The sequence below is a fragment of the Sinohyriopsis cumingii genome, unplaced genomic scaffold (genome assembly GCF_028554795.1).
Source record: "Sinohyriopsis cumingii isolate HCF-2022 unplaced genomic scaffold, ASM2855479v2 utg002115l, whole genome shotgun sequence".
Taxonomy (NCBI): domain Eukaryota; kingdom Metazoa; phylum Mollusca; class Bivalvia; order Unionida; family Unionidae; genus Sinohyriopsis; species Sinohyriopsis cumingii.
Genome location: NW_028316133.1, coordinates 450,675 through 469,471, shown reverse-complemented (window position 1 = coordinate 469,471; position 18,797 = coordinate 450,675). Strand labels below are relative to the sequence as shown.

General features: G+C 35.5%; 1 protein-coding gene across 1 annotated transcript; it reads left to right on the top strand.

Moving 5' to 3' along the window:
• The first annotated feature begins 7,222 nt into the window (after positions 1-7,222).
• LOC149771131 (uncharacterized) lies at positions 7,223-17,811 on the top strand. The gene is made up of 3 exons (XM_089948826.1): positions 7,223-7,621; positions 9,505-9,751; positions 16,173-17,811. Exons 1-3 carry the CDS (start codon positions 7,317-7,319, stop codon positions 16,746-16,748), a joined length of 1,128 nt encoding a protein of 375 aa, XP_089804952.1. The 5' UTR covers positions 7,223-7,316; the 3' UTR covers positions 16,749-17,811.
• Positions 17,812-18,797: the final 986 nt, after the last annotated feature.

Here is an 18,797-nt window from a genome sequence, read left to right as displayed (position 1 = left end):
AAATATTTGTTTTAATTATATGAACGAGTTTGAGAGATTATCCCAAACTAGGCCTGTTAAGTATAAATTCAACCTTGACAGATTATCTTCTGACTTGCCAGTGCGAGATTTGGTTGATCCGAAAAATAAAAGTTTGATCTCGAAAATTCACGACGCCAAGAAAGAATTTTGCACGGATGGTGCATCTCATACATGGTCAACGTTCAAGATTATACGCAACACTGACTTTGTCACGGAAGCTGTCACGGACGCCACAATGAACGACAAACGAGCGGCAACTATCATTAACTACATCGCTGAATACGAGGGCAATCAAAAATATTTCTTCAGAGTAAAATTTATTGTATTAACAGAAACAGGTAGTTGGATTATCCGTGACAAATATGATCCTGTCCTTGGTAATAATAAAACTATCATATTAAGTAAAAATTCCAGACCGGGTCTACTGACGGGTATTGACAGACCGTATTATGAGCGAGCATATCCTGTAACACCGGTTATTTATGGAATTTATGAGATAAATAAAAAACCCAACGTTGATAAACTAGCGCCGATGAAATTTTCAAGGTTAAATTGTGTAGCCGAACGAGTAATAGAACACTTTACAAACGCGATGCGTGGAAATGGATTAACTGATTTAAGGCGTGAAAAAATAAACTCGTGGGCTGATTCAGTTAAGGATACCGGTGCTACAATAAAAGATGTTGCTGAGTTAGGAAAAATATTAAAATTTCCAATAACCGTAGCGACAATAACGGGAGAAGTACTGTACCAATCGAAATATAAATCGAAGGGAGCTCCAATAAATATTATTGATCATAACGCGCATGCATGGACTAACGCAGTAACAATATTTCCACGTGATCGAACTGTTAGATTTTACTCTCCAGATAATTCTGGGGCAGATAATTCTGGGGCAGATAGTATGTTTGATTTTATCAACGAAATAAGTAAAACCGATCCTGTATCGGTATGGTTATTTAAAAGTAATGAGGAGGGTGAATTTGATCAGTTTGTCAAACCGAACGGTGAAATATATCGCACAGAATCCCTCCATGACGAGATGAAAAATCTTGCGACGTTTTAATAGTGCAAGCACGCGGAAAATACTGACAAATTACTAACTAATTGTTTTACCGTTCCATCTGTTGCGGCTCATTTCGCCAGAGAACGAAATTCATGGAAACCAACACGATTTGATTTACTCGAGGACGTACGCGCAAGTTGCGTCGAATATGGACATGGCGGATTATGGAATACCAAATACAATTACAATGATGTTATTTCGGTTGATATGGTCGCATGTTATCCAGGAAGTTTTCTGGGATACGGAGATTGTTCTACGTACTTTGAAAGATTTGGCCACCCTACAAACGAGATGACGCGAGTGGCAATTAATGGACCATTACCTGATTTTGATCTGACTGGATTCGCCTGTATTGAGTCGTTCGAGTTTAACGAAAATCTTCACAAGATTTGTTATGTTTGGTTTGGTAGACATTTTTGTGAAAAACGTTGGGCACCTATAGTTTTGTTGCGATATATGCTAGATTGTGCGATACTGACATCGTTGGTGGTCAGTGAGGCAATTATATCATATCATGCACAGACCAAAGTTTGGTTGCCCATGTCAGATTCTGAAGTTATCAGCGAGTTTAAGGATGTTTCCGAAGATGATATTCCTAATAAACTCAAAACCGCAAAAGATCTCGGTAGAAAAATTATAGGTAAATTTACTCAAGGTGGTGCATATGATTATAAAAGACATCACGCACGATTAATTCTAGATGATGCCGAGTACGATTTTATAATCGCTGATACAACGGCGAAAAATACGTTTGTAAATCGAGAGAGTGTTTATTTATCCGACGGAACAAAATTAGGTACGATCGTTAGTTACATAAATGACGTATCCCCGCAATATACTCATCTAAGATCTTCCATGTTGGCTTATGTTTCTATAAATTTATTATCGATGATTAATAGATTTCCTGAGACCGCAGTCAGAGTCGCAACGGACTCGTTTTATATTTCAAGTAAATATTTAGAACCTGTTATGAAATTTACAAGTAATGATGAACGATGGGGTTCGTGGAGAATAAAAAAGGAACTATTACACAATTACACAGAATCAGCAGATGTTCCAGTGAGAGATTTTTATCGTGAGGGTAATAAAATATCAGAAATGTCGAAGGCACCATCGTTGAGTGATCCAATAACGAGATATAAGACAGTATATCTCAATGGACCTGGTGGATGCGGCAAAACAACTCGAACGATTAATGTTTTTAGAAATTCAGATATAATCGTGCTGACACCCACACATAGACTTGCACGTGAGATGAAACAGCGGCAAGTACAATCGTGTACGTATCATAGTTTCTTTCGGTGGCGCGGAGATACATGGACTCCTGAACGGATGGGAGAAAAATATATACCTAAAATAATTATTTGGGATGAGATATGCACGGTCTCATTGGATACATTAAAAATGTTTCTTGATTGGTTGTTGACAAAAAATACCGCCATAATAATGTGTGGCGATCATGGTCAACCGCCGCCTTTTGTTGGACCATCTCCACATGACTGGTTAAAAAATTTCGTTGATTATTACGAAGAAATAGATGATGATCATAGAGCTCTTGATGCAAATTTGAAGGAGTTTAAAAAATTAATCAGATTACAATCAAACAAAATTCAGTGTGAAATAATACGTGGAGTGATCTCAGAGACATCAATGAGTGATTTTTTGAACTCATGGAGACCCACCGATTTGATCGTAGCAAGTAGAAAAATAATCAGAGACGCTTTACAACAACAGTTATTTCAACTACATAAAGAACAATATTCAGAATTACCCGTTCCGTTATGTTATAGACCATCAGATACACGAAAACAGAATATTAATGTTAATATTCCAGGACCCTTGACAGAGTCAAGGAAACAGAATCTCGTATTAAATGATATTGTCGCCGTTGATATCAGTGTGGTCGAAGATGCATTACGCGCTGACAAATCTCCATGGGTGTTGGGATACGCCATGACAATCCACTCGTCTCAGGGATTAACTATTTCTGATACACGAGTCTGGATTGTAGACGATCGCATCGAGTGGTCAAATTTAGTTTATTTAGCGGTATCGAGGGTCAGAAATATATCTCAATTACGTAGAATTATAATTCCTGAAATCGTTGATAAATTTAACATCATCGATGATGATATAATAAGAAAAAAATTAATCGGATACAAACAATCTGACAAAAAAAATAAACGTGACTTTGATCTTGATGTTGAATTTATTATTAAGTTAAAACAGCAGCAGAACAATCATTGCACATGTTGTAATTGTATAATGTTATGGCGGTATTCGAGTAATGATTCAAGACAATTTACCGTAGATAGAAAAGATAATAGTCGCGGTCATACACGAGAAAATACCATGTTAACCTGTCTTGAGTGTAATCGACGTCGGGGTGCAGGCACCCTTGGCGCCAGCGCCTTGGGTGCTGGCACTAGTGCTAGTTAAGTGATCGAAATCACCGAAGTGATCGCGGTGGTAGTTGTGTATCCGCGGAAATTATTTGTAGTTGTTCACGTGTAAATCCACGTTGAGGAGCGGCCGAATCTAATCTGTAGATTGCAGGTCTGGAAACGCCTACATTTCTTCCAGTGGATCTTGTCACGGTAGATATTTTGTGTGTGGTAACACTCCAAATAGGATCAGTTGCTCTCGCTTTACCACCTTCAAGTTCACCAGGCTCATATAAATATCTGACTGTGACATCACCTAATATTTTTTGTTTTCCAGCATCTTTCCGTTGTGTTGGTATATTTTTTTTTGTGACCGCGCTAATGGGTTTCATGTTGGTTGTTCGTGTGATTTCATTATTTAATGCAGCTATCACGATTGGTAATCTTGCAACCCATTCGCGAGATCTTTTATCCTGAATAAATTCCCTCGCGTATTGATATCCAAATAACCGTTCAGCAAGTGTTCGATTAAATCGCTCAACAATTGCTTGATCACGGTGAATTGCAGTATGACCTCGTCGTATTTTGGTATTATGTTGTTTCATCAACGATGATACTGGACCAAGAAATTCCTTGCCAGGATCAACCTGTAGTAGCTGTGGCCATCGCAGACCACCTTGTGGTCCACCACCTCGTTGATAAATTCGTTCAAACGCATCGGCTACTTCAGATGATGTTTTCGCTGATAGCGGCTCTGCTTCTTTATATCTACTTGCAACATCAACTACGGTTAGCGCGTATTTGTACGTTTTTCCACGCACAGTATCATGCGGTAAAAACAGAATATCAGCTTGATGAACTTCATTAGGAACACTGACATCGAAATACGAGTACTGAATTTGTTTAGGACGTGGTAGATAAATTTGCCATATTGCTTGTTTAGATAACCACGCGCTAGCAGTAGAATGTTTAACCGCCGCTGCATCAGCGAGTTTACCAATTGCTGCTTTGCCTCTCCAGTATCCTCTCGGCGAATAATAAATTGATTCCATTATTAATTACCAGCCCCAATCGCTAATTTACCTTTCATCGAGGATCTTACTAACCAATTAGCTAATGATTCTCTAATATTTTTATTTTTTTATAGAATTTAATGAATGAATTAATTTTACATCTGCAATATGCCTATCTTGTAGATTTTTACTTTTATAAGCTACATCATGAGCATGACAAGCTCGATCAATAGCGTTTATTGGTTCCTCGCCTGGTTTTGGTTGATCTTGATCATCGAGCCTGATATCGAGTCGAGTACCAGGACCGCAATAATTATATCCTGGTAGATGTTTTTCTCCGCTGTATTTAGCCCATGGAGCACCTGGAAACTTTGACATCAAATTAGCAATATCACCACCGCGCTTATTAGGTAAAAATGAAAATTTCTTTCTACCGCATATAGAACATTTTCCACCGTACGCTATTTTTTTATTTTTTGTTGTAACTGTAGCTAAATCAACAGTTGGAGTTTTAACTCTACAGCGTAAACAATATAAATTCATGTTATAATATATATGGATATAATTGATTTCTCAGCAACTCGGCAACGAGAGCCAGTTAAGCATCATCCTGCGCTACCGAACTCCATCAGAATGATTATCATAGGACCATCTGGATCGGGTAAGACGCAATTATTACTTAATCTGATAATGAGATGGTTGAAATGGGATAAATTATATTTAGTAGCACCATCCGTTGATGATCAACGATGTTATGATGTACTTAAAGATTTCAATGAAAACGCACGATTACTGGATGAAGATAATGATGCTATAGAGTTTATAACCGATATTGATGAAGCACCATCCGTAGATTCCATAGACGGATTTATTAATAATTTAGTTGTATACGACGATGTGATGCTAGATAAACAATCAAATCCAGCCAGAATATTTTCCCGAGGGAGACATAAAAATACAGACGTGATCTATGTTACTCAACGATATACACAAATTCCGAAGGTGATCAGAGACAACTGCAACATTTTAGTTGTGTTTAATGGCGTAGACACACACACGTTGCGAAATATTCATCAAACTTGGTGTGGTGGTGACATGGATATAATTAAATTCAAAAATTTCTTCTCACGAGCGCAAGCTACCCCGCATGGATTTATAACAATAAATTTACATGATCCAAGAACAAGATATCGTGTGGGTATTGATAAAATATTTGGGTAACAGGGGTGATGATAAAATTAAATTTAATTAAACAGATATCATTAATATAATGAACAACTGTGCGTGGCTGCGTCAAGGAACAACAGATAAATGCAACAAAAGGTGCCGTGGAGAATATTGCAAGAAACATAATTATCTTATAAAGAAAAACCTTCATGCTGGTCCACGAGGTTGTGTTGCAAAAATTGCGGTGGAGATCAATACAGAAGTTTGATGAACTATTACAGAAAAAGAAAAAACATAAATCCCAAAATAGAAAAACCACCATCAGAACTTGAATATTACTTGAAAAATAGAACAAATTCCGAAGATTCAGATGAAGATGAAACAGATGAAGATTCCCATGATTCAGATGATGATTCCCAAGACTGATAGCAGCAGAGAGGGCTCGTCTACAATTCTGTTTGGGACAAACAATAATCGTAGACGTGGTAATTGACCTCTATGAAGGGTCACTATTTTTTTTTGGTCAAACACAAGGGTGACCACTCCCTTAAGTGGTCTGTTCACCCTCTCTGCTGCTTGTTTAATAAATATAACAATTGTTAATATTTGTTTTGTGTAATAAAATTGGTTTATCAAAATTGTTGGATAGTAAAATTAAAAACGTATTAGGAGATAATTTACGAGCGGGGGCAATATTTCGACTGCCTAGGGACCTCCACAGGGTTTAATCCGGCACTGTCAGCAAAGGTAGATTGTACTGGTCTGTGTAGCATATGTTGGAAAATAACTTTCCCTTTGTGTCCTTCACAAATATCTCATTTGTATTTAAGAGTATATTTGATCAATTTGGGTATGGAATACATACTCCATTGTACGTGACGAGTGCTTCTATGTCGTCTTTTATTATAATAGTCAATCAATCTTCTTTAACTTCTCTTGCTTGGGGCAAGAAACCCTCAAAAGAGATTTCATGCGCACCTTGTCTCCTTTCAGCCATAATCATTTCTCCTTCGTCCTCTTTTAAGAATGTTTAGAAGTGGTTTTTAAGCACTGACATTTTAAATTTCTTTTAATTTTCTAGTTTTCCGAGAAGATTTTGTTTGTGTAAGATATTCACATAATTATATCTGTTTGGAAGTCTGTGTGATCCAACCGTGTAGTTAGTTGTAGCGGAAGCAGCGTTCTTTGTGCCCTTGCTTCCTGCTGCCAGCCACGTGTATCCAGAAAGATGAAAGTTTATTATAATTTGCTTTAGTGTACATTCTTACGCACACGGGTGCTCTCTCTTTTCTCCTATTGACCATTAGTCCATTAGTATCATTTGAAACAGAGACATGTATGTGCTATAAACGTCTCTGAATAAGTGCGTAACGCTAATTTATTATTATTATTATTATTATTATTATTCAGTTTAAAAGGGGGACAAATCTAACAGTTAACATTAAAAACTCACTTATGAACTACTACAAAGTGAATACTTGGCAAATAATTACGAAAATTAACTGCTACAATATACAGGGATCATTTATTCTCAAAAGTTATCTCCCCTAAGATTAGTTGGCGCTGTAAACTTCCGTCGCCATATTACTATTAATATAGTCCTCTACAATAATAGAGCAGAGATAGTGGTCAGAGGGCTCGAAATATTGTCACCCTCGGATCACCATGACGTACGATCTACCCGGTGTATCTTATATGGCTATATATATCATATCTTTACATATCGTCCACAGTAATTCTAAGAGTTCGGTGGGTTCAAATCATTGGAAATTAAACCTTGAAGAAGGGAAAGTTGTTCAGGCATCTGACGATGATGACAGCTCCGCGGGAAAGTCGGGATCAAATCCAAATAAGGACCATGTTTTAAATATTTTGACTAATGCTGTGATAGAAAATGGAGAATGGAGAGTGGTTGATAGCACGTTAACTCGATCTACTGATATTGAAACAAATACATTGAACAAAAATAGGTTCGTACTGTGCAATCTCTTTCTCTCTTTCTCTCTCACACACACACGCGCTTGCTTGATTGCTTGTTATTATTACCTATTGACTTTTACTATTGAACAATAAATATCCACTGACAAATGACCCCAAGTTTACCACACACACACACACACACACGCACACCACCATATGATTAACTCGTGCCACGATGCTATTGCTCAAATAGGCTAATATTGTAAGACGTCCACCCTGATGTTTGTGTTTGGGTTTTCCTTCAAAATTAGTGTTTTCTGCACGTTCACACTTTGATTGGCGGGAATACTAGATAGAAAATTGTCATGAATATCTCACACTTGACAGCCCATACTATAATAACACTTTTCCACAGACTGAAGTCTGTAGTTCGTTTCACACATCAATATATGTAACCCAGTAAATGTTTAGATCAGCATCTCTAAATGTAGCTAAAAGCACCTAATTCATTTTAATATATCACACAAAACAAATTAGGTATTTTGTTTAGTTACATTTAATGTTGCTGGCCTGAAAATTTACTGAGTTTCACATAGGAACAAATTGGCCAGAACAAATTCATGATGCTGTGTGGAATAAAGTATAATTGCTTAAAACGGACTATACTTACATAGGTCTCATGTCATCTATTCATTAAAAATGCAATTTTAGATCTTAACATACCTGTACACTGGACACTTATCAGTGTTTGGTAACAGCCATATCTAGCACAAAATTCAAAATGGACATGGGTTGTGCAAGTTGTATAACATAGGAATTGATTTGACAGAAGCACGAGGAATCCGAGAATACTATTAGTGTATAAAGTGCACAGTGATTTGTTGTGGACAGATTTGTCTGTAAATGATTCCTGGATATTTGAATAGGTGCTATCCGACATACAATGGTCTATCAATATCAACACAGATTTGGGGGTCTAATTTTCCAGACTAATACTTACCCTAATGTCTTTTTCCCAAACAGCATTGATATCACAATGAAAATCGTTCACTGCAGGACTATTGCTTTAAATGCAGTCCACATCCACTTTTGTTTAAAATGTGCAATTCTTTTAAGACCGATTTTTATACAGTTAATAACTAAATAAGCAACTCTTCAGCAAGAACAGGAAATAAAATAGATTGTACTCATATACACATATGGAAGCAACAGTGCGTAACACAGATACCAATAATAGCTATTTATGAGCAATTTAGAGGTGGAGTTCTTAAGTAACGATAAAATATAATATATGATTATGGTTTTTCTTGACAGCATAGTGACTTGGACTCAAAAAGTCCATCTTCAGAACATGTGAATCATGATTGTTTCTATTCAAAGGCCTCATACAATTAAAGTACTGAATTTGTTAAATTGATTACAGTCTGCACTTTCACCAGTTGCTAAAACTTTCTGTGTGACATTTTTTTACAATTCTTTTTACATTTTGAAATGAAAATAATTAACTTAGGGTTCAGATGTGAAAATATTTTCATCCCATATACTCCATATCATTCACAATTTCATACTAATGAAATTTAAACATGAGATTAATCAGAGAATTTCACATGGTAATGGATTTCCATTTGCACAAGTGAACAAATTGAAAGCAAACCTTAAGTGGTAAATTTTGTGTTAAATTAAAACAACCTACCTTATGGTGTTCTGTTGTTGAGAAGCCAGCTTGCCTTGTATCAAAAGAGTATTTTGTGTTTACACACATTTCTGTACACTCACCCCGAAGAGAGTTTGTTCCATTTTTATAAGGCTACATTTTCATTGCAAATACATGTATAGTTTTTTTGGGTTACAAAACATTGAAATGATGCACATTGCAACTGTTTAATATTTTTTTAATTGAACTTTTTATTAGCAATTATTCCTTATCTTTCAGGAGTAAAGATAGTAGAACAAGTGACTCATCAGGACAGACAGATGTACAGACAGAAAAACCCCAGTTGACTTGTGGGAAACCTGTTAATTATACACAGTATGACCACCTCAGGGGTATAGCAAATAGAAATGAGCATGGACAAATACCTGAACCAGAAGTTGCAATGATATTTAAGAAAAAGAATGGAAAAAATTCAGAAGTGGACATGAATGAGTTAGAAGATCGATTAAAAAGACATAAAAAACAGGTAAAGTTTACAGAAATGCTTTGTACTTTATACTATACAATTTAACTACATAATAAACCTTGCTCTTGCTCTCTGCCTTACAGCTTGCACATTTAGCCCCCAATATGCCAACGGCTATTTTTCAGATTTTGGCAAGTCTGACCATCAATTTGGCAAGCATATTTTTATCAGATTTATGGTCACTTAAATGCTCCTCTCTTGTCATGTCAGTAGGCTACTGGTGTGGTCTGTGCATGGAGCCATGTGTTAGGTATCACTACAGGTTTTACAGATTTCATTATGGATTAATGTAAACAGTGTGTTTAATGTATACAAAAAATGTTTTGAATGTAATTAGAACAGGTAAGTTAGTCCTGAAAGGAATGTAAGCTGTTTTGAATGTAAACAAACAATGTTTTGAATGTAACTAGAACAACTGACTTGTTCCAGAAAGGAATGTAAACAAACAATGATTTGAATGTAAGAAGTATAAATAAGTGATTACTGAAATGATTGACATTTTACTGACCTTTTATGAAACTTAAAAGTAATTAAAACCATTTTGACAGGCATTTTGTGCATCATGGAGGACTCAACAGCAGCAAAGTGGGGGGGGGGGTATTTTTGAGATTCACATAAATTCTTCACTTTAAAGTGGTTTTTGTACCCCTTGATATTTTTTCTTAACCTCAAGGGGTTTTAATTGCAAAACTCAGCAACTATTCAGACAGAGCCATGAGAATGTTGAAATAAATGTCATTGTGCTGCTTGCATCTCAGCGATGTGGACATTAATTATTTTTTTTAAGCAGGCATAAACACTTTCTGTTGTAAAAAATATTATATTACCTTAGAGAAAAAGTTTTCAGATTTTTTTAGAGTAATGAACACCATGTTGTTCTGTATTACAAGCTAAATTTCTTAGCTGGAAGAGACGTGATTAAAAAGTTCCATACCTGGTTAGTTTCCTATCAGACTTTCTTTTTGTCTAGAATTTTTTGTCTGAAAATTTGTTTATATGAGCAGACCTTTTGAAAAGAAAGTAATAAATTTTCTCAAAGCTAGTACGTGAATCACACAAAAGTTTACCTGATGGGAACCACTCGTTTTTCTCAAATTATGGTCAGCATAAAGTGGGCTATAGTAAGCATGTTTGCATTAAGACACTACCATGTTTGGATTATACGTGAAGTTTGCATGTGAATTACAAAAGTTTACCTGTTGGGAACTACTGCTTTTTCTCAAACTTAGCTAGGTGTACAATGAGTTAGAGAAAGCACTACCATTTTTGTGGAGAATTCAATGTAAGGTTTTGGATATATCAGATTATCTGATGTCAGCGATACTGTTGACAGACCATAAGAAGCCAAATAAATTAAGTATTCAGAGATCATTGAAAACTAACATTTGCAATGCACCACAGCAATTCAAGGAAATCTGGAAACATTGCCAGCCATGGCTTTCATATGATCCCTAAAGCAAAACACTGTACTGTGACTTTTCTGCATGGGTTTAGGTTTGCACCAGTTATCCAGGTTCAGCAGTTGTAAAAAAACAAAAATCATAAATTCTATCAATTTGTTGTATACATGGACACATTGTGTTGCACTGTATGTTCCTGAAAATGTGGCACCAAACCGAAGAGGAGAAATGAGTGACTAACGGCTGGAGATCATTCTCCTAGGTTATATGATAACCAAATTCATGAGCAGTTCAATATGTTACCAAAAAAATGTTTCAGGGTTCTCTTGTGTTTGTTGTGCCTTCATCCATATTTTATGGTATATCAGCTAGTGTTGAAACAAATAACTGAACATTTAAAATAGAATACTTTTTTTAGAATGTAGGGTCAGTTTTTGAATATTCATGTTTACCTAGTGAGTGGGACACATAAACCAGACTTCCAGTTTACCGAGTGAGTGGGACACCAAAAACAGACTCAGCAGACCATCATACCAGTTAAAGATGCTCTTTTCTCTCAGTAAAAACTATCCAATCCACTTCTCCCAATGAACACAAGGACACTTGTGGTTCAAAATCTGACCCCTTGATGATTTCAATCTAATTTCCTTGTACTGTCATCATGCTGAGCTGCACATAAACCTGTGTCAACTCAAAAAAAGATATTGCAAACTTTTTATCCATGTACATGTATAATTTACATTCTTTACTGATCATTTTTTATATGTATATTCCATCCTCAGCATGAAGCAACCATTTTGGTCATACTGAGTTTGAAGATAAACAGGGAAACATTATCATATATGTTCATTTGATTATTAGTTTAAATCCAAAATAACATTTACTCAGGACTACCAAAAATAGAGTTTAAATAGATTTAGTTGTTTATAATTCTAATTTCACTGTGTTTTCAATGCAGCACAATGGCCAGGGATGGGAGTGTGTGCACTTGCAAATAAATACCAAGGCAGGCTTCACCAAAAAGGAAAGAATGAAAAATAATTTGATAAGTTTAATAAATCAATGGATATTTAATATCTGTCTTAATACATCTCATGAATATTCAGATAGAACAATTTGGTTTTCATTTCTGCTGTAATATTGACATTATTTGCCCATTACTGAAGGGCCTTTATGTGAGATGTTTTCTTATAAAGTTGGTTCAATTAAAATTGTTGTAATTTTGTTGTTTTTTATTTGCGTAACTTCTGCCCTACACGTCATAGCACAATAAGTCTGTCAAGTTCTGTTAATCACTTTTCAAAAAGAAGTTGTTTGGCATGTTTTTAAGTTTTTAATGATGATGGCAGGTTGGCATCACCTATACAGCCTTTTATATCTTAATGCAGTTTATCAAATTTGGTCAAACTCGTTTGAGTAGTTATAGAGAATCAGTCATTTGAAAGTTTGTTTAAAAAGATTGTAACTGTGGCAGATCAGGATAAGTTGTACAAATTCCAAAAGCCCTTGATGCCAGGATGCTGTCTGCCAAATTTGGACTTGTTCTGTCAAGCAGTTTTGGAGAAGTTGTTTGAACGTTGTTCTGTTTTTATAATGGCCATATAAAATTATAATGGCATATCAGGTATATTGGTACAGGCTTGAAATGCCTTTATGCCAGAATGCTCCCTAACAAGCTTTGTTGAATTGAGTCTTTTGGTTTTTTAGGGGCTAAAAATAGCAATGTTACACACAATTTACACATGGCTATACCATCAGCTCATTGTATGTTTGTAACCATAACAGTTTCACATCAGCACCATTTTGACTAGTTTGAGAGCCTTTCATGCTAGGATACATCTTTCACACTTATCAAATTGTATTCAGTGGTTATCGAAAAAAGATTATTTAAATATTTTGATTCTTTTAGAAACAGTCGCCATATTGGATGACATATCACTATCATTTGTGCAGACATGAGCCCATCATACCATTTTTTAAACTTGGTCAAATTTTGTTGAGCAGTTTTAAAGAGGAAAGACAAAATGTCATTTTTAGTTTAAATTCTGTTGTTAGAAATGGTGATCATATTTGATGGTGGATTGGTGTAATTTATGAAAACTTTATGCCTTGATGCAGTCTATCAAACTTTGTCAAATTCTGTTTAGTGATTTTTGAGAAACCGTTTAAAGGTTTTAGTAATAGGTCTTATTTTTTGGCTGATCAGCATCATTGGTACAATGTTGACGGAGACATGCAGAAGTAGATCACATGTGAAATTCAGTGGAATTCTTTTGAATTGATTGTTGTTGTTGTTGTGGGGTTTAATGCCATTTTTCAGCACACGATAGGCTAAATATGGCGGCCAGTATTAATGGTGGAGGAAGAACCCTGGAAAACCCCGGAAAGAACCACCGACCCACAAGAAGCTACTGGCAAGCTTTCTCACATACCCACATTGGCCGAATCCGAGACTCGAACCCATGCAGACAGAGGTGAGATGGCAGTGAACTGTAACGGAGAGCGCTTTAGACCACTTGGCCACTCTAGGCCCCCTTTTAAATTGATATGGAGAAGTTGATAACTTGACTGACAATGCATTGACACAGATGGACTTAAGAATATTCCATAATCTCACTTAGCTATATCACCATATGAATGAACTGGCAACATGCTTTCAAGATTTTGTCATCTCACTCATCAAGTTAATGTACAAAGTCACTGCAAACAAAGAGTGTAAATAATTTTGGAGGTTTTATTATTGACAAAACAAACCCAGTTTCTCAAAGAAAAATATACTTATGTGTGATTTTTCAGTATTAAAACCTGCCTAACAGAGATCAGTTAAGTAAAGACACCATTAAAACACTATCAGGGTTCTCCAGGATTTGCAGTCCAGGACTGCTTCCTTGAAAAAAGTTGCAGTCCCAGCACTAAAATTTGCAGTCTTTGTAACAATGGTTTTATTTGTTGCTTGCCATGATTTAGAACATAACAAGTGTTTTGTGTGTCAAATCAGTATCATTTGTGCAGACATGAAAACCCATCACAAGTCTGCTAATGTTTGTTCACTGTGCAGGAATTAGAGGCGACATGAACTTATGGTATGGTCATCTCAGTTTTGTACAAAAGATGCCCATCTGTCATCAGATATGGCCACTGTTGCTAAAAACACAGTCTTTAAACTTCTCAAACCACTCAACAGAATTTGACCAAATTTGACCGAAAGTATTCTGGCATACAGGACTTTTAGATTTGCACAATTGATATTCCCATTACCAATATGGCTGAACTTACTAAAAATAGAAAAACCATAACTTATGCAACAAAACCATTGAATAAAATTTGATCAGACTTGATTGAAAGCTTCCAGGCATAAGACCTTTCAGGTCTGTACAAATGATGCCAATTCAATACCAAATTTAGATGCCATTACAGCTCTGAGCAAATCTCATAGCTAGACAACCAAGACCATTCATTTTTTAAATTGAGGAAGTAAAATTTTCCAAGTTGCTAGTTTGAGACAATTGCTATTTTCCTGTTAAAATTTTTGGTCATATGCTTATTTTCATGCCATAATCACAGTATCCATATCTGGCTATCCATGCCTTCTAGGCATACTGAATGCTTAATTCTAACCCTCACCATGTATTTATGTACAATCTGATCACACCTTCCTGTGATCACTGGTAACTGTTGTATGTGCGACCATTCAGTTACTGCTTGTCTGCATATTGGACTAAGTAAACAGGTTATTGGACCATCAAAACACATGAAACAAAACAAAGCCAATATGATTAATTAGCAGTGTTTTTAGATGCTTCACTGTATTGTGTTTACTCAACCACATCCATACAAATGACTTGCCTTTGATTTTAATCCAGTTAATCAGTCTGATTAACGAACGTCACTTTATTGACATTAGTGTCTGTCTCTGCTAGGAAAGAACCTATTAAAACTAAATGAGACTGAAATGAAAAACACGAGCGTTGTTTAACACGACATACATTTGGAAATACAATGTTTGCTCCAAAAGAACAGTGTTGAACTTGTCGGTAAATATTTACAAGAGCAGATTTAAAGATAGAGACTTCATTCTATGATCAAGTCTTGAGAGAAGAAGCTCAGGGAAAGTTAAAATTTCAATAAATTCCTTTTCCATTATTGATGATGGAAGTACTGGTGCTACAGTATCAGAACAAATTGTGCATATATTAATGAGATACCAGGACAGTGGAAAACTGAAAACCGCTGATGGAACAAAATGTATAATATCAACTTATGTTTTTGAAAAATTAAATTCTTTTAAGAAATAAATATGTTGTACATCATTTCTATGAATTCAAGTGTGTACATCTCATCAGATCTTGAAAAGTGATATAAATTTTTGTGACAGATTAATATGTTCGTGCCACAAGTGAATTTTCTGAAACCACTTGGTTTGGATAAGTGGATGAAAAAAGACAAAGTCAGCTTCATACAAATGATGTCAATCCATTATCAATTATAATAATGCTTAAATAAAAAGACATTTAAATGACAATTTCTCAAGTCTTAATTGAATTAGACCAAATTTTGGCAGACAGTATCCTTCTAGAAGGACCTTTTAATGTTGGAATAGACAATGCTGATTTGCCATCGAATGGAAATGAAGATCATATAGCTAGATAAACCTTGAGATATTTGTTTTCACAACATGTAACAATTGGCATTGCAGGAAATTTGTATACATAGCATCTGGCTGATCCAGATTTCCTGGCCAACCACTCTTGCTTTTTGCCATTAGGCAGATGTCAATCCGATGAGCAATATTAGATCCACTTGGGCCTGTTTCTTATGTGCAGTAGATTTCATTACTTTGGAAATTCACTAAGTTTCCCAAACTAGACCCCAAATTTCTTAAGAAGTATGGTCTAGAACTTTCAATATCAAAAGCCTATATGGAACTGTGTCCTTTGCTTACTGAAAAGAATTCTTTGTAAGTAGGCAGATGCAAATATTGGACTTGTATGATTAATGCCTATATTTGTTGTTCATTTCAGAAGCCAAAATCTGCCCAAACATTCAACCAGATTGGAAATTTTTGGCGGATAAAAGGGAATACAAGGTTATCAATAGAGTGTTTTCGGAAGGCCCTGTCCATTTCCCCAAATCATCCAGATGTGCTATTAAATCTTGCCAGAGTTTTGTTCAACCTACAGTACCTCGATGATGCCATATTCCTTACAAGGAGGTCTCTGGTCATGCAAACTCCCCAGGATAATTCTTGGTTACAACATTTTACATTGGGTGAAATCTTAAAAGCATATGGGCACTACCAGGAAGCTTCCCTTCATTTGCGGCATGCATTGGAGCTAAACCCTGAGTTTCAGCCAGCGCTAGCGCATTTACGTGATATGGAAGGAGCCCCGAATCCTTCCATCACCCAATATACCTTGTTCATAATCCTATTTCTCATCATGGGAGTTGTATTTGGTGTCATCACTTCCATGGAGGCTAGCTATGACGAGGGCAACGAAGGTAAACCTCAACGGCATTTCAATCGGGCAATGGCGATGAGATCAATGAAACTCGGTATCAACCCTCGTCTAATTAGATTGAGGAAGCTTAATTGTTGAAAGCATAATAGATACTGGAACTCACAGTTATATGTAACCACTAAATTAATCAAACTTAATCGGTTTACTTACTTGTATCTTAACATCTGAAAGAAGGATGTATTTCATAACTACAGGAAACAGAACATGTTTAGGCCAACCTTCATATTCTTTGTATTGTTCACTAAAGTAGCTGTATTTCCAATTAATCTTAATTTGGTTGGAAACATATGACAGGTGCTGTTTTTTGTAGAAATGTTTTCCGTATTAATGCTTGGAATAATGTCTTCCAGTAAGATTTTTGTGATTCATTGTAGCTGGGTAGATTTCTGAAACTTAATTTTGCAGACACTTCTGGTACACAGTATTTAGTTTTACTTTGCATGAAATTTCTACCAGCTAACTTTTCTCCGGTTGGAGGTTAGGATGAACACCACTGCCAAAATTTTAAAAAATAAAAGCATTACTGCCATACTGTTATGTAACTTCATAATTGAAGGAATGAAAATTGAGTAAGCAAGTGCATATGCTTGATATAAATTTCTCTAGAAACTTGATTATCAATTTTTTAAGACAATATTGATCTTGTAAGTTATTTACAATAATTGATTTATTTATTATGAAACTTCTCAGTTAATTATCTGTTGATGTATTAGCTTTAATACAAGTGTGTTACAGCTCAGAAGCTGTACAGTTTTTAAAAATGTAAAACACAGGGCATTTTTAATGAGTCAACATTTTAAAAATTTCCAGAATTGTCAAATTTATTTCAATTTTTTTTAAATAAAGGATGTGAGCTAAATATTATTAAAGCTATGATTATATCCATGTACAGAACGTTGAGTTAGCAAATATAATTTTATAGCTACATTGGCATAATTATATTCGTATTTTCAGCTATTTATTATATGAATAAATTAAAGCCATGATACATGCCAAACAAAATGTTTAAAAATAAATTTTTCAACAAAGCAGCCAAAAGTCATCTGACATATCTCATGGTGATATTTGTTTTGTATTTCTGCTTTTAAGGAGTTCCGATTTTAAACTCAATATTACACACAATAAACACTTAAGAAGCATTGTCATTAGTTACAGTTTTCCTTCATTATTTTATACCAGTATTTCACAGGAAAAGCAGCACTTTTTTACTTGTAATATTTAATTATAACATCTTGAAGGGTAAGACAGCACTATAGAAGATGTGGCGGGGGCACAGTAGGACTACTTGCAATAAGGCTAACATCAGAGACACTTGTTCTTATTGGAATATGATTGGCTGGTTGACCTAGATAACTACTCGACAGAGGTGAACTTTGACGGCAGATTGATTACCTGTCAATAACAATTGACTAGATCAAGGATAATTATACATTACAATACTGCATCATGATACAGTATGTGGTTTTTCACACCTTTTTAACAAGATTAATGACGGCACAAAAACCACTAAGCACAAACAAAATAATTTTACAAGATTTTGTGTATGTCGACCAAGTTAAGGTTTTCATGTATTCAAAAACAACAGCAATTCTTGCATGTGAGGAGGCGGGAAATTTAAAAATGTTTCAGATTTAGACTCTTGGGAGAGTGAAAACATTGTTAGCAAAACCCATTTGTCATAGAGAAGTGAAATTTCATAAGAAATATTTGTAAGCACATGTAGGTGACAACATTTTAAGAAGAACAAAAAACAGTTTACAGGAAAAGCACCACTTTTAATTTGAAAATTGGCTCATTGTATCACCTTACAACTGATATTGAAGGCCTAACTTCATTGTGTGGGGTTGAGTAGGGGTGTACAAAACTCCCCTGAGGTTAAACTCCCCTGCAGTTAGCCTATCATCAGGGACAGTGACACTTTTATTGGGATTGGCTGTTTGACCTGACACAGTGATCTCAAGGTGAACTTTGACACCAGACTAATGAGCTGTCAGTATCTAATTGACTGCAGATTAAGACCAATTATACAACAATATCAACCAACAGGTGATAAGATTTTAGCTCACCTGGCTATAAGGTAAAGTGACCTTATGGTATTACCTTGTAATCATTGGCTGTCTTTGAAAA

What these genes read in the sequence shown, in the direction of transcription:
- LOC149771131 (XM_089948826.1), top strand. Translation starts at nt 7,317, where the DNA reads ATGACGTACGATCTACCCGGTGTATCTTATATGGCTATATATATCATA. An exon ending in AATACATTGAACAAAAATAG is followed by an intron (nt 7,622 to 9,504) that starts GTTCGTACTGTG and finishes CTTATCTTTCAG; the next exon opens with GAGTAAAGATAGTAGAACAA. An exon ending in TAAAAAGACATAAAAAACAG is followed by an intron (nt 9,752 to 16,172) that starts GTAAAGTTTACA and finishes TGTTCATTTCAG; the next exon opens with AAGCCAAAATCTGCCCAAAC.